Source organism: Kryptolebias marmoratus, linkage group LG7 (assembly GCF_001649575.2).
Source record: "Kryptolebias marmoratus isolate JLee-2015 linkage group LG7, ASM164957v2, whole genome shotgun sequence".
NCBI classification, from domain to species: Eukaryota; Metazoa; Chordata; class Actinopteri; order Cyprinodontiformes; family Rivulidae; genus Kryptolebias; species Kryptolebias marmoratus.
Window position 1 is genome coordinate 4,203,838 of NC_051436.1, and position 15,913 is coordinate 4,219,750.

A 15,913-nucleotide genomic window follows, 5' to 3' on the forward strand; every position below is an offset into this window, starting at 1 on the left:
GTTGACTTGCATCTTGCACCAAATGTGGCATCACTGTCACATTTGGGTCACTGGGTCAGTTGTGCACATCCAGTTCAGGTGGCATGTTGTAAAACAGGCAGAGCGGCACGGCAGAATCTCTAAGCAGGTTTTCCACAGGCTTCTGTAGGACTGAACCGAAGGAAGGACAATCATTGTCTGTTCATTACAATTCAAAGAAACTTTGTAGTTACATCTTTGTGTGACAAATGTACTTTCTGTTTATAAGTTTTTATCTGCCGGTCCTGCTGCGTGGCATTAGTTTGTTTTCAGCAGATTCTTATTGTTGAGTGCCTCACATCGGAGGAGCTGGTATAAATGGCAGCTCGGCTCTCTTGAGATTAAAGATCGCTCACACTGAGTCATGTGTCAGTATAACGAGGCTTTTAGTACCAGGGGTAAAATGGTATTCACTGTTAATGTTCTGTCCAGGAAGATTGTTTGCCAGTTTATAATAACTTGATTTTTTTTTTTGGTTTTGTTTCCTAAACAGGAGTCTGGCTTTGCTTTATTTGCTGCCCTCTGCAAGGAGGATTTAATCGACAGCCAACCCATGAATCAGTTAAAACTTGAGCTGCCCTTTTGAACTTTAACCCTAAGACGCTTGTGTCACCCTCGGACTGGGCAGCCCGTCGGCATCGTCAGCTGGACGAGCTCATCAACCACCGATCCCATCCGGTTCGAACGCGTCGGGCTTGGGATTCGATCAGACGCTCTCCAACGAGGAAGAGGACAGAAAAGGCACACGTTGCCACGACGATCTCAGCCCGAAACTCTTGGACGGATGGTAGAGGTCTTCTAATGGCAGGACATAAAGCCTGCCTAAACATAAAAAAAAAAAAAAAACAAATTTGCTGGAGTTACAGTGGATCTCAGCTCCTTGCAGCTGTGGAACTGGATGGACTTTAAAAAGAAAATTGTACAAAAAAAAGACTTTTTCAAACCTGACAAAACACACAAACAATTCGCAAAAACGTTCAAGTCCAAAGGAGATGCAAACACACACTACATGCACACTTTCCAGCAGAAGTTACATTGGCTCTCCTCTGGAACCATGTCTGCTCACACACAAATCAGACCACAGACATCGAAGCATCGACGCTCATCGCTATAAACAGTGAGCTCTGTAAATAATGTAAAGATTTGTTTGGATTTTTTCTCTCATAGTGGTTTTGTTTTTTTTTTTTTTTTGCTTTACTACTTTGTTCAACATGCCTTAAATTGTATAGTTCAGTCTTGAACGGCGAACTGAAGATGTTCTCAATGATAAGTTTTAGTTGGAAACCACCTCGTTAACTGTTCTCAAGTTTAAGAAAATGGCTTTTCGACGTTTTCTGTTGGCTAACAGAGCTGCGGTGCATAAACCTCATACACGTGCATCCAATCACCTTTAAAGTTACTAGCTAACTACAGGATAGAGCAGAAGTGTTAATTTTTCGTTTTCCTAATTTTGCTGGTTGTCGGCGGACGTCGCCCGTTTGCTTTCTTTGAAACGGAGAGTGAATTAGTTCCGATTTAGATAATTTCTGAAGGTGCAGGCTGAAAAGGGCTGAAGTCTGTGCTGTTTGGAGCTGAGCTGATTGGGTTACATGGAAAAAACTGTCCTTAATCTGAACCTTTTTGCTGTATTTGAACTGTGGTTAAATGTGCAGTTTGAGAAAATTAGTTATTGACAATTTCAGATAACTGTTGGTTTATTCGTTTATTTTATTTTATTTTACCACACTCCAGAAGATTTCTACATTTTTGGAAGCAACAAAAGGATACCGTTTTGCAATTTTGAGATGGTGACTGTAAAAGCAAGCTTGCATGATTTCTCGTAACATCTTTGCCGGGAGTGTCTGCTCTGCCCGCGTCGTCGACTAAATGAGGAATTAACCAATCCGATGTGTTGGAAGGTGTTTATTTAAAATACATGTTTTTAGTCAACTAGTAGTTTTTTTGTCTCGTTGAAACGTACACAGTAAGCAGCTTTTAATCCAAATGTTACCGGATATTAACTCCCCAGCATCAGATTTGTGAAACTTTGTACATTTATGCTTCTTTTTTTTTTTTTTTGAGGTTTTTGTAACTATCTCCTCTAGCTATCATCCTAAGTAGTTGCCGAAAGCTTTAGTACACCTTAGAAACTCTTAAATTCATAGTAAATGGTCTCGAAATTTAAAGAAAGGATGCCAAAACGGAGAATTTGGGACAGTATTTGTGGAAACGCGACCTGTTGGTTGTTTTTTAAGCTGATATTGCGTGGTATGAATCAGTGGTTCCGTCTGCTTTACCTGTTTTACTGCACTACAGAAGCTTTTATCGTCACATTAACTCCAGTGCTGTGTTGTCCAAAAAAAGAACGATTAAATTGGACGATTGGTTGATCTTTTGGAAACGATTTGGGCTCGAGGATATGACGTCGATCATGTGATGCTCGCTGAAAGCCCGACTCCCGATTTGACAGAAACTGTACTCCAGTCAGCTCAGCTCCTCCGCTTGATCAGTTGTTGAATGTTGTTTAGAAATAACAACATAACTGTACATTTAATGAACCTGTTTCAGAAAAGAACAACCGAAAGATGTGTAAATAGTTTGACTCCTGTTTGAAGAACAAAATAAATACTAAATAAATGGCATTTAGCTGTTTTCTGTGTGTCTGAGGAGAAAGATGAAGATGGACAACTCGAGTTTTTGTTTTAAATTATTTTGATAAGATGGGCTTCCATAACGTATACCTCAATAATGTTAGCAGTATTCATTTGTTTTTGTCTTACTTGCCTAAAGGGTATTTGGTAATTACCTTAAAATGAACTTAGCATCTCATTATCCTATAATTATGACTTAGTGTCTCATAGTTATGAGATATTAACTAATTTATTACAGCATCTCGTACTTTTGATGCACTAAATCATATTTATGAGTTTAACAGTATCATACTAAAGTATCTCATATTTCATAGCATAATTATAAGTTCTCATTAGTAGATGCTAAATCATAATTTTGATAGCATCTCTTAATTATGAAGAGCTAAGTCACAATTAGGAGATACTATCTCACGATTGATTAAAAAGAAGTGAGAATTTTTTAAAATCCAATTGGCAAAAATGGGTTTACGTACTAAGAAAAGATTTATAACAGACAGGGACAAGAAACAAGGGGGGAAAACTTAATAAAACAGAACAAATAAATACTATTGAACTGTGGTTGTCAGAATATTTCCCATTTCCTAAATATAACATTATCAAACTATTTACCACCCTATGAATGTCAAAATATGTCATTATTGAGTATAACAACTGGAATGACTTAACATTTTTTTATGTATTAAAAATTTACAAAGAATAATAAAAACATTCACTGCGGTAAAAATAGTCTTAAAGTTCATAAAACATTTCCTGCATTTATTCAGTTCTCGGACCACCTCCCAACCGGCCGAGCTGAAATCTCGCGAGAGTTCGTGACACATGGCCGCCTGCAGTGTTTACAACTTCTCGCAATGAGCGCCTGAGCAGAAAAAAAAACAAAAGTTCCCTCGCACCACCGAGACATCGACTGGTTTTGGTGTGTTGCCTTTGCTTTTCTCTGCTTGTGTAAAAGGGTTTAAAACCGAAGAGGTGGGAAAAAAGCGATCCAGCGAAGCATCAGACGAACCAGAACACAGGTAGGTAGCATCAAACTGTTAGCATAGGCTAATGCTAACCTCAGCTAAAACGAACGGTTGTTTGTTCTTAATGAACCATTAGAGGTAAATAAAGCCTCTTGTTTTATCTGCCTTTATTGTTATTTTGTAGTAAAGGCAATGAGAGTTGCTTAAAGCAAAATACGTAAGGTTTGTTTCAGCAATTTGTTCTGTTAACTTTAAAAATGAGCACGAAGGCTCGTTTTAAAGCAGCTTCATGTCACGACCAGCCACAGGTGTGTTTGGACGAGCAGTTTCAAACCTTTTCTGCAGGTTTTATCACGTTTATTTCATCTGAAGTGTATTCTTAAGGCTGCCGAGTTCTTATGGAAACGGTGTATTAGTAAAACTCAGAATTTGTCACTTTTTCGGTTTAATGACTGATCCTAACCTGACTTTCCAGTCTTGCCATATATCTAATTATATGTGACCAACAACAAATGGGGGGAAGAACCAATTAATTAATTAAACTAATACATTCAATAAGTTAGTTTACTTCAGTGTTTAATGTAAACATGTAAACTGTTGGATTCACAGTCTAAATACAGTAAAGCTGCGTAGTGTATAAGTCTAATAAATGTTTCTGTAAGGCACAATGTAAAAATTATTACCAATATGTTGTGCATTCAAAAAATTGATGTGCAATAATTGATTTGCATGATTTGTTTTAAAATTTAATGCAAGAGAAAATGGAGTTTCTACAAAAAAGCAGAGTGAATGCTGAGTGTTGATTGACTTTGCTGAAGAAGCTGAAACTGAGTTATTAAAGCTAAAAGAAGCTAAAACCCAAAACACTTACTTAAAACCCAAAGTATCAAAACACTAGCTAAAACCCAAAAGTAGCTAAATGTTATCTAATAGCCAAAAGTAGCAAAACGCTAGCTAAATGCCAAGAGTAGGAAAATATAGTTAAATGCCAAATGAAGCAAAACAATAGCTCTAATCCAAAAGTGCTAGCTAAAAGTATCCCAACACAAGCTAAAAGCTAAATGTAACAAAAGGCTAGCTAAAAGCTAAAAGTAGGAAAACAGTAGCTAGAAGTTTAAAATAGCAAAAGGCCAGTGAAAAGCAGGATAAGCAACAAATAGAAGCTAAATCAGGTTTGAAAGAGAATGTTTTTATAGGAACCAAAGTCATTTCTGTGGAGAAAATGTTGGTCAAGTTAAATGTTTTAAAAAGGACAAAAGTTACAAAAGCCATGGCATCCATCTCCTGAATGAGCTGAACATTTTGATATATTATGGCTTAAATAGCACAAAGTTTACAGAAGTAGTTAGATTGCAAAACATGTGTGAATACTGACTTGTCATTTACATTAATAAAATTAAATGCTGGGTACATCTGTCACAATATGAGTTAATTAAAAAAGAGAGCAAGATAGCAACCTGACTTAAAGAATATTTTCACGTATATAAGTTTGTTAAATTGTTTATATTTTAACAGCATGCTAAACGAAAGCTGCAAATCGTGGCTGCTGATATTTGTTATTCCCACTGAGGAGGAGAAAAGTTGCTAATTTTAATCTGACCTGGAAACCTGCAGCCTTTATTTTGATCCGTTTTGTCCAGGTGGGTGATGTCCTCGAACCCCGACAGACTCAACCGTCCACACTGCAGGAGGAAGCACTATCCTAGTAGCACCTACCTCACCCACGTCTGACAGCCTACGTCCCCCCCCCCCACTGGACACGGGACACGTACCACCAGGTGGAGGACTGATTAACCGACGCCATGTCCGATTCAGCTGGAGGCGGCGAGGGTGGAGGCGTGGCAGGCGCCGGGCAGGACTCTGAAGCAGACAGCGAGCCCCCTCACCCGGCCCCACCTGCACTTTGTGAAGCTGACTCTGCAGAAATCGGGGGGGCCTCGGAGGATGGGATCCCACCATCTGCCAAACGATTGAAGACAAGTGAGGAGGAAGAGGAGCTGGGACAGGAAGTGGAACCTGAAAAAGCACACGGAGAAGTGCCAACAGAGGAGAACACCTCAGCTGCACACAGTACAGCCTTACTGACTTAAATTAAAATTTGCATGTATTTAAAAGACTGGAAGTTTAGAAAGGAAACTGCATTTATTCTGCATGTTTTTGTTCTGCTGCAAGGATCAAGAGAACTTCTTCAGCGTGAGGAGGAGGAAGATCAAAGAGACGAAGAGGTCACCGATGAAGGTGTGTCAGAGTGCCATCAGAACGGAGATAAAGGCGCTGACGCCGCAGAGGCGACACCAGAGGAGGAGCAGAGCGAGGCTGCTGACAGCCCCGCTGCAGGGCAGCAGTAAGTTCAAGAAAAGGAGTTATTTTTAATCTCCGTGCCCTCGGAGGCACACGTAAAGATTCAACAGATTATTTCACAGAGTTTAAAACATTTCAACTCATCTACAGAAAAAATACTAAAGCTTGGTGTTTATTTCAGTGAAACTTGGTGATATGGTTTAATAACCTGAGCTGGAAGTGGAAGAATTTCATCAAATGTTTATGTTTTTATTTGTTTTTGAGCGGACTTAAAATCAAAAAGACCTTATTTGTTAATCTCAGCTTTGTTTTTGTAATTGGCACAGCTGTAGTGCCCCCATCAGGCCACAATCAGGACCTGAAATAATTTATTGGTCTCTTAAAAAAATCTGTTTTTACATCTGCTGAAGTGAAATAAAATCTTTACTAAAAAAAAATCAAAATGTTGCCTCTAAATGTTAAATTCATAATGGATCAATTAGTCATTCAGATGATGTTTATTCTTCTAAACGGTAAAATATTTAATTATGTCATTGTAGAGTCAAACAAATGTTTATGGCTTAAAAAATCTCGTAGATGACCAATAAAATATTTTGTTTTTTCTTATTTATTTTCATTTTTATTCACTGAACAAACTGTGACAACACACGACGCTGTCTGCAAAAGAAAGTAAAATTAAGAAATTATATTTGACTTTTTTTCTTCACATTTAACCCATTAAATTGTGGATTAATGTGAGAAACCTAAACTTTCAGTCAGAATACATTTTTTTGATTTCTAGTTATTAAAATGTGTAAAATAAGGTTTTATTTTCTGTTTCTCTGCTCACTTCTTATAATCGCTCGCTGTGAAGTGTCTCATCAGGAAGAGCCGCATTAATTGAGGACATATGTGACTGTAATGATCGTTAAAATGGCCGAATTAAGAGGACGTCTCACTGTGAAAAACATCATAATTAACCTGTCAGTGAGTGAAGTTTTATCAACAGGCCCCTCAATGTTTCCTGACATTGACTGAAAGGAGAGATTTAGTCTTTTTGTGTAAATAAACTGTTCTTTCAGGCTTTGGGAAGTTCACTTTGTGTTTTAACAGCCAAGTGTTTGAAATTTATCTGATTTTAGTTCAACTCTCACAAGTTCTTGTTACATTTAATTCAATACATTTCTTTCCCCAGCGGCCCTGAAATGGGTTTATTTTCCAGTGAAATGGATTTTTTTGTTCCTGTCAGTCTCTCACTGGCTGTTTGCTCTCGTCTCTGTTCTGCTTCCAGCCTCGGCTTGGACTTCACCCAGAACCCCACCATGCTGACCGGTTCCTGGAACGAGTACTCCAACTTTCCAGAGAATTACCTAAAAGGCTGCAAATGGTAAACTCGCTTAAACGTAAACGGGACTTAAATGCACTGTGAAAAATGTGGTTAAAGGTATGAACTCCTAATGTCATAGTTCCATTTATTGAGTTATTTATTCGGTCATTCATTCATTATATATTCCTCTTTTGTTTCCTGTTATTGATCTGTCGGATCAAAGTCAGAATTTTTCTACCAATCAAACAAAGTTGACGTATAACCTCCTCGATATCAAGTGAGGGAATTCAAGTTAACTGGATCTTGTGGTCGATATAAAGCCAGTGTTCACTTCATGTTTTTAGTGCATAATTGTTTATATGGCTGCATATCCTCGCTGTAAATCAGAGACTATGTATCTCCAGAAAACAACTTCTTTTCTGCTAAAAAAACCCCAGTGTGGTCACAAATTCAGCTGCTCTTTTACACACTTTTCATTGGTTAGCTGTCCATAAAACCACAGACAGATGTGAAGGTTTAAAAGGTTGATTTATGCAAAAACATGAAAATTGCAACAATTTGAGATACAAGGTTTGTGCTCGACAGTGACGATATTCTAAAAATAAATCTGAATTTATCAAAATTTACCAAATTACTTCCTGTAATGCAGGGGTGTCCAATCCTGGTCCTCGAGGGCCACCATCCTGCATGTTTTCCTTGTTCCTCTGCTCCAACACACCTGATTTGAATCAATGGGTGATTAACGGGCTTCTGCAGAACATGAAGAGGTGATTTAACCATGAATCAGGTGTGTTGGAGCAGAGAAACAAGGAAAACATGCAGGATGGAGACCCTGAGGACCAGGATTGGACACCTCTGCTGTAACGTGTTCTCTGTTCGCTGACTTTTAAATCAACATGATTTTCTCAGTCAGAAGTGATTCCATCGTCACGTTTTTCTCTCCGCTCAGGGCCCCCGATGGTTCCTGCATCCTGACCAACAGTGCGGACAACATGCTCCGTGTGTACAACCTGCCCCCTGAGATCTACAGCTACAACTGGGACTTACTTCCTCAGATGGTGAGCTTCCCATCAGTTCTTCCTCCTGGTGGAAAGTGTCACTCAAACAGAGCCACTCGTTACATCCAGACTGGGTTGGGCACCACTGGTCTAAACGCCGATCAGCTGTTCTCCACACCTTTTTCTTTACATTCCTGTTCTTCCTGCTGCAGAGTCCAGTTCTGAGGATGGCTGAAGGAGACACCATCTACGACTACTGCTGGTACCCGAAGATGAACTCGATGGAGCCGGACACGTGTTTGTGAGTTGAACCTGAGATCGGTCAGGTCTTTCTCTAACGCTGGGGTCACGCTGCAGAACTTTCAGGGTCTTTACAGATTTTGAAAAGACTCGAGTACAGACGAACAGGCTGGTTTCAGCTGAGTTTTGTATGACGAATAAAGGACTGGGGGTCACATTTAACTACGCCTGATGAGGGACCACAGAGGACGTGTTTTGTCAAACCAATAAAAGCCAACTGAACGCATTAAACTCCGGTGAGGGCAGCGGTTTAAAGGGGAAACAAACATGGACAACAACTGGTCTTCTGATGCTGTTTCCTGCATCTCACTCTCTCTTTTTTATCGGCTGTTAACAACACGTTTGCAGTCGGGTCAGTGATCAGTTCACACCACATGATTGTGTCCTGATTCAGCTCCAGAAATCCAAACATGTTTGACATCGACTGAGGTCGGGTCGGGTCTGTACCTCTCAAACGTAGACACAGATTTTTGTGCTTACTCCTCCGAGCTTCGTCTAAGGCTGAGCCCGGCCACCCTTTGAAGGAAGGGTGACCATGTTCCACACCTCATCACCATAAGTAAGGGTTGGAATGTAGAGTCAGAGCGAGACTTCTGTCTGCATCCTCATCACAAAGTTGAGCTTGTTGGACTCCGCCAGGGCTGTCCCCTTGTCTCAGATCCTATTTGTGGTGTTCATGGTCAGGATCTTAGGGTGCAGTTGTGGAGAGGAGGGTGTCTGGTTTTGGAACCTCAGGGGTCTCGTCTTTGCAAAGGATGCGGTTCTGTTGGTGTCTTCGAGCTGCGACTGTCTGCGCACGCCGGGGGCGGTTCACAGCTGAGCTCCTCCAAGTCTGAGGTCATTGATCTCCACCGGAAAAAGGTGGAAACCTCCCTTCTGGTTGACATGAGCCTGCTTCAAATGGTGAAGTTCAAATATCAGGAGTCTTATTATGATACACCATTTTGTGTCAGTCAGGAGCATGATCTTTTTTTTGCAGGGTGCTCTGAGGTCGATCTAAACGACAGTTCATGTTCTGAAGAGATTCTTTGATCTCCAGGATATTTGCGGCCGTTATGGGAGGTGATTGTTGTGTGGAGGGGTAAGAAAACCATGTCTGTCATTCTGAGTGAAGTGTTGGGTCTCCTCCATGGTCCGTTTCAGCTCCTGAAGAGCAACACCCCCGAGTTCAGATGGCACCGTGATTCCCCCGACTCGAGGACTTTGTTTTCATCCTTTTAATTATGACATCACCGCGTGGTTCGGTGCCAGCGACACGCAGCCGTCACATTGAGCCGAGGTCAAGCTGCCAACAGTGCTCTCTGTTCCCTCAGCTCCCATCACGCCTCAGTAACCGTCTCCACCCCGCGGCAGTTTCCTCTGATCAAACCCCAGCTCTGACTCTGCTCCGCAGTGGCAGGAGGGTCGGAGCCGGGGAGACGGAGAGATGAAAAGCGATCAACAAGTGTCTCGTGTGGGCATGGAGACACTCCGGAGGTCTTTGTGTTTGTGCCGAGTCGTGCTAAGACTTGAGGGTGCCACCAGGAGGCGACAACAGATCCTGTTGCTCACCGTGATCTTTAACGTGTCACACATGTTAAAGATCATTTAAAAACCTGCAGAAACTCTTCGATCTCTTCCCCCCCATCTCATCATTTTGTTTCCTCCTTCTCCCTTTGAGCTCCTCGTCTTCTGCCAAAGCTTCTTGTTGTCGATGCCCCCTCCCGCAGAGAGGGAATAAGGGCCTCTGTTATCGCTCGGTTAACTTGCTCCGACTTCCAGGCATCGCTCCAAGCTAGCAGCGGTCTAGCATTATAATTGGGCATTTCTCAGCTCTGGAATAAATCCACGGCTCACAGGGGCCGTAACGGAGCAGCACAGCAGCGGCAACAGGAGCTAATTTCCTTTGTCTAATTGAGCCGCATTGATGTTTCAGCATTTGTTCAGCGCTCAGTAATTAGACTTAAAAAGGCTCAGACTCGGGTCCTGATTTGAATCAATAAGAGAGCAGCGTGGACTCGTCTCCGTAATACGGTGTATTTGTTTGGACGCCTCGATGCGTTCAGACAGGTGCGGAGCCGCAGAGGGTTAAAAACAACAGCATGAATCAGTCATGAAGTTCTGTTTTTCAAAGACGATACAGATTTCAGAAGAATGCTAATAGTTTTCTTTATTTGCATCTATTCCCTTTCCATTCTCTTAAAGTAATTCCTTTAACACTTCTTCACACAACGACAAGCATTGAAGCTCCCTTATTACTATTCTGGTTTAATTTTTGTCCACTTTCATGCCCTGCAACTTGGAAAAGAAAATAAATTATCCATCCAAACATGCAGCTCAATTTGGAAAGTATGCTTTGACCTTTAGTAGCGACATGTAAACAAACTTTTCAAAAAGCTGTGAGAAATTTCTCTGTCATGCTTTACAGTCGAACCATCATTTAAAGTTTAATACAGGTAGTTGAAGGAGTGACGGGTCTTTAAATCTGTCCTATCTTCTACAAAAAACAAATATTCACGTCTTCTGCTGCTTCCAATTCCAATTTTTGAACATTTTATTTATTTCAGAATAATTTTTATACAGATTCATCCTTATCCCAGTTTACATCTTACATTTATCCTCCTCACATTTAGACACTTCTTCTTTTGAATAAACAGTCTCCTTGAACGTACATGTTGCTCGTTTTGTCTCTGACCCAGGTCATCTGGGGACTACCTATGAAGTTAACATAATAAAACATTAATAAAAGTTAGAATATTTAACTACTTTCATGAACATTGTTTACACAATAACCCCAACTAAAATAGATGTTCTAGACCAAGGGTGGGCAATCCTGATCCTGGAGGGCCACCATCCTGCATGTTTTACTTGTTTCTCTGCTCCAACACACCTGATTTGAATCAATGGGTGATTAACAGGCTTCTGCAGAACATGAAGAGGTGATTTAACCACTGAATCAGGTGTGTTGGAGCAGAAGAACAAGGAAAACATGCAGGATGGTGGCCCTCCAGGATCAGGATTGCCCACCCCTGTTTTAGACAGTAAATACACTAAAAAAAACCTTTACGGTGCCTTAGTTGTGATCCTCACTCTAATCCTCAAGTCCCTATATTGATGTACAAGCATACATATATACCAATAATGGTGTTAGGATTCTTTTTATTCAAGACGTTTTAAGACACAAATCATAGTTATTACACAGTTTGAGGCTTAACTTTAGTTTGTTTCTGTACCTTCCTTTTAAAAGTGCTGTCAGGGAGTGACAGACACAGGTGTTTGATTACCATGGTTACCATAAGGAGCCTTCTCTTTACACTTCCTGTACGGTTTCAAATTGTTTGCATTTGTTCTTGGCTCAGATTAGATTTGGGAAGTAGCTGCAAGTTTCCTCTGAATCTTTTTCTTTTTTTTTTAAAGAAATTTATGTAGCTATAAAGTTTTTCTTTTTTAAATGGTGGCTGTCCGGAATGAATGCCCTAAAACGTTTTGTTTGTAATAAACTTTTAAACTCTCAGATGCGTGAATAGTTTTGCCCTCTCGCCTGATCCCCCTCAGTCTGGCCAGCAGCAGCCGCGACAACCCCGTGCACGTGTGGGACGGCTTCTACGGCGAAATGCGGGCCAGCTTTCGGCCCTACAACCACCTGGACGAGCTGACGGCGGCCCATTCGCTGGGCTTCTCGCCGGACGGTGCGCGGCTGTACTGCGGCTTCGAGAAGATGGTGCGGGTCTTCCACACGGAGCGTCCCGGGAGAGACTGCGAGGAGCGGCCCACTGTAGGTCTGTTCGCCGCTCTTTTACAGGCCCACAACCTTTAAACACATTGATTTGTCTCTTTTAATAGGAAATAATTGCCATTATGTTTCAGTTCTTGCAGCTCTGTTGGTAAAAAAACATTTAAAACTCTTGTAGGGAAAAAAAATAAGTATTCCAGGAAGGTGAATTCGTCAGATTTATTAGAAGTTAAGGGGAACAATGTGAAACACCTGATCTGAAGTCTTTTCAACGAGCTGCAGCAGGTTGACAGCTCGTTGTCACGTCTCCCGGGCTGAAGTGTCCTTGAACAAACCAACAAGAAGACTTTCCATTATGTTCCTCAGACAATAACCAAAGAGAAGTCTGCGTTTGTCGTGATGGATTCCTTATCTCTGTCGCGCATTTCAAACAGCTGCTGCCGCTTGGAAGTGTTTCAGATGTGCTGACATTAACAGGGTTTGGAGTTAATAGGATGAAGAGTTCTGCAGCAGAACAATAACTTCTGAAAATGTCAACAAATGAACTTTACTGTGAAGTGAGATGTTGCTTTTGTTTTTCTGTTCTTTATTTTTTATGTATTTATGTAAGAAGGCAACAAAACCGAACGTGTAGGTGTTGAAATTATTAAAATATTTCTTAAATATTTCTCAGTATCCAAGCGAAGGTGAGCTACAGAACATTAGCTTGTCATTTTTCTGCCTTTAAAGCTGGCAGGGGTTCTCAAAGTTTAAATTCAAAGGGTCAAATAGGATTTCTAGATGAGGTCAAAGGTCGGTAAAGACTAGCTGCTGTCTCCAGCGGGGGAGGTCCATCACAGGGACACACGGAGACAAACGAGGCAAACAACCAGTCAGTCTTTTTTTAAAGAGAATAAAAGTCCAGGAGGCGAACCTGCAACCTTCTTGTTGTAAAGTGAAGACACTCCCCACTTTTAATAACGAGCGATAAGCACTTCCTTTCTGTTAAATCAGCTTTTTGACAGTAAAGCTTAATGTGAATTTAAACGTAAACCACTTACTTTTCACGCCTCAACAAAACAAAAAGGTCAAATAAAATAATCTGAACTTAAAGGCATCAAGTCTCTGTGACATCACAATGATTCAGGTAAAAATTAGATGCCCTGAAAGTTAAAACCTCGTCACAGAATATGTTATTAGATGAGTATCTGACCTAAATGTTCATTTTTGAAGCAGCTATTTTTGACGCTATGTTGTCCCACGTTGACATTCCCAAATGTTGGCAGGTACGCAGTCGCCGTTCTGCGAAGCGTTAAAGGTTAAAGGTTGAAGCGCGCTCCTAATCCCTGCTCTCCTGTCGCCACTGCAGTGAAGAAACGAGGACAGATCGGCATCATCTCCTGCTTCAGCTTCAGCCCGTGTCAGGCCGTCTACGCCTGCGGCTCGTACTCGCGGTGCGCCGGCCTCTACGCCTGTCAGGACGGCACCCCGCTGGCCCTGCTGCCCACCCGCCACCACGGAGGCCTCACCCATCTGCTCTTCTCCCCCGACGGCAACTACCTGTACACCGGCGGGCGCAAGGTGGGAGCGAAGCTGCTGCAGACAGTTTTCAGAAAAAGCCAACATGTGATGAAACTAATTAGGCGTCAAGACATTATTGTGTTTCACACAAGTGTCACAGAATCTGCATAACGGATCGCGTGTTTCTGCTTTTATTTTGGTCTCGGTTTGCAGTAAACGGATAATTAGTTTTTTTCAAATATAATTGCTCATCTCAGATATCTGGACCTCGGCAGCTTGACGTGTGCAGAACCAAAGATAATTACCGAACAGGTCACGTCTGCAGTCATTTACAAATGTTTTGTTTACAGAAAAAAACAAAAACCTGACAAATATTTCCTGAGTGTGTTCAAACATTTTTATCTGTGTCGCAGTAACTTTTAATTGAGTCAGACGGGCAGAGGATACAGTTTGGATCTCAGCTTTTAAAGGAGAATAAAATTTAACAGCTTTAAAGCCGCATTTGATAAGCGATTGTTTGGAGTTTTATGGTAATTTTCCCGCTTTTGAATGGGATTCAGTTTGGAAACTAGTTACAGGAGCGCTTTCAGGAAGGAGAAAGTCAATAAAAGAGAGGAAATATGAGGATGGATTTTCCAGTAACTACATGACATGTTGTCTGTAGGATCCAGAGATTCTGTGCTGGGACCTGAGAGAACCGGGAAAGGTTGTGTTCTCTCTGAAGAGGAACGTGGCGACGAACCAGCGGATCTACTTTGACCTGGACCCGTACGTGGACCCCCCCCCTCCGATCCGACACCCTTTACTTTAACTCGGCTTAGTCGTGACTCGGTCTCGTTGTGCGTTCAGGTCCGGCAGGTTCCTGCTGAGCGGCGACACGGAGGGAGTGGTGTCGGTGTGGGACGTCCGAACGGCGCCCCCCGATGGCGACGAAGAGCTCCTGCAGCCTGAGCTCCGGTTCCAGGCCCACTGGGACTGCACCAACGGCATCAGGTAGAACACACGCGTCAAACTCAAGGCCCGCGGGCCAGATCCGGCCCTCCAGTCTGGGACAGATTGAGTCTCTGATTCTTATTTAGCTTAAAAAAACTGAAGTTTTCTCTGACAGTGACTTAGAAGCCAACAATATATAGTTTTAATTTCTGTATGATCAGGTTTTTGTTTGTTTTAATGTTATAAAATTCATTTAAAAGCTGAGTGAGGCGTAAGAAATGACTGCTAATGATGAGCTTTTTCAAGTTTGATCTATTTGTCTGTGTTCATTAAAGTCTGTTTGCATTAAATTCTGTATAATCTGTAACTGGGAAAAGGTCATTGATATTTCTATATGAATGATTTGACATAATACATCTAAAACCAATTAATTTATGTAATTTTTAATAAATCTGGATCGTGATTGGCCCTTGGCTAGGACCAGATTTTTAATTTTGGCCCCCTTGTGTCACTGGGTTTGACCCCCCTGAGGTAGAATCACTGCGCTGACCCGTGCTGTAAAACAGGCTTTCAAAATAAAATACAAACAGAACGTGGCGATGTTTAAACTTCATAAACTCATATTTTATTCACAGTGGAATATATTAAACATGTAAAGCGTTTAAACTTAGAAATTGTACAATTTTTAGTAAAAAAAGAAGATAATTTTTGAATTTTCTGATGGCAACACATCGTCTGCTCTTCTTCTCCCATCAGTCTGTAAACATCTCAGACCTGAGGAGACGTTCTCGTCTCGTCTGATGGAGGATTCGAGCCGTTCGCTGAATTTTTGTTTAACTACGCGTCAGATAATTTTATTTGGTGGGAGGTCTGGACTGTAGGCAGCTGGACCCGTCTCCTACGAAGCCAGCTAATTCTTCTTTTCTGATGATATAAAGAAATGTAGATTATATTTAAAGTCTTCCTAATTTTCCATCAAGGAACATAATTCTTTAAATTGTTCCACTAGTTTAAGATGCAGTTTTTCATAAACTGATAAACCTCTGCCCATCTTTACTTCTCTAAAAAGCTCTTTTTTTATCCACTCCATACCGACATGTTTATAATTAACCTAATTAGCTACAAAAAGCTGTTTGTTCTGTTTATTTCCAGCCTTTTGTTGCCCCCGTTTCAACGTTTCTGAGATATATTACCAGGGGTGGAAATTAAAAATTTTGTCCACCAGCCACAGTGGCTGGTGGACAAATTTTTTT

At 41.2% G+C, this 15,913-nt stretch overlaps 1 protein-coding gene across 1 annotated transcript in view; it reads left to right on the plus strand.

Annotated features, from left to right (window-relative positions):
* The first annotated feature begins 3,446 nt into the window (after positions 1-3,446).
* Positions 3,447-15,913, plus strand: part of wrap53 (WD repeat containing, antisense to TP53) — a 16,034-nt gene continuing 3,567 nt past the window's right edge. Inside the window, exons 1-10 of the mRNA XM_017427971.3 lie at positions 3,447-3,664; positions 5,251-5,680; positions 5,783-5,954; positions 7,182-7,277; positions 8,167-8,275; positions 8,428-8,516; positions 12,050-12,273; positions 13,576-13,787; positions 14,392-14,495; positions 14,577-14,720. Coding sequence (XP_017283460.1) covers positions 5,413-5,680; positions 5,783-5,954; positions 7,182-7,277; positions 8,167-8,275; positions 8,428-8,516; positions 12,050-12,273; positions 13,576-13,787; positions 14,392-14,495; positions 14,577-14,720 — 1,418 coding nt within the window. The 5' untranslated portion in view covers positions 3,447-3,664; positions 5,251-5,412. The remainder of the gene's footprint in view (positions 3,665-5,250; positions 5,681-5,782; positions 5,955-7,181; positions 7,278-8,166; positions 8,276-8,427; positions 8,517-12,049; positions 12,274-13,575; positions 13,788-14,391; positions 14,496-14,576; positions 14,721-15,913) is intronic.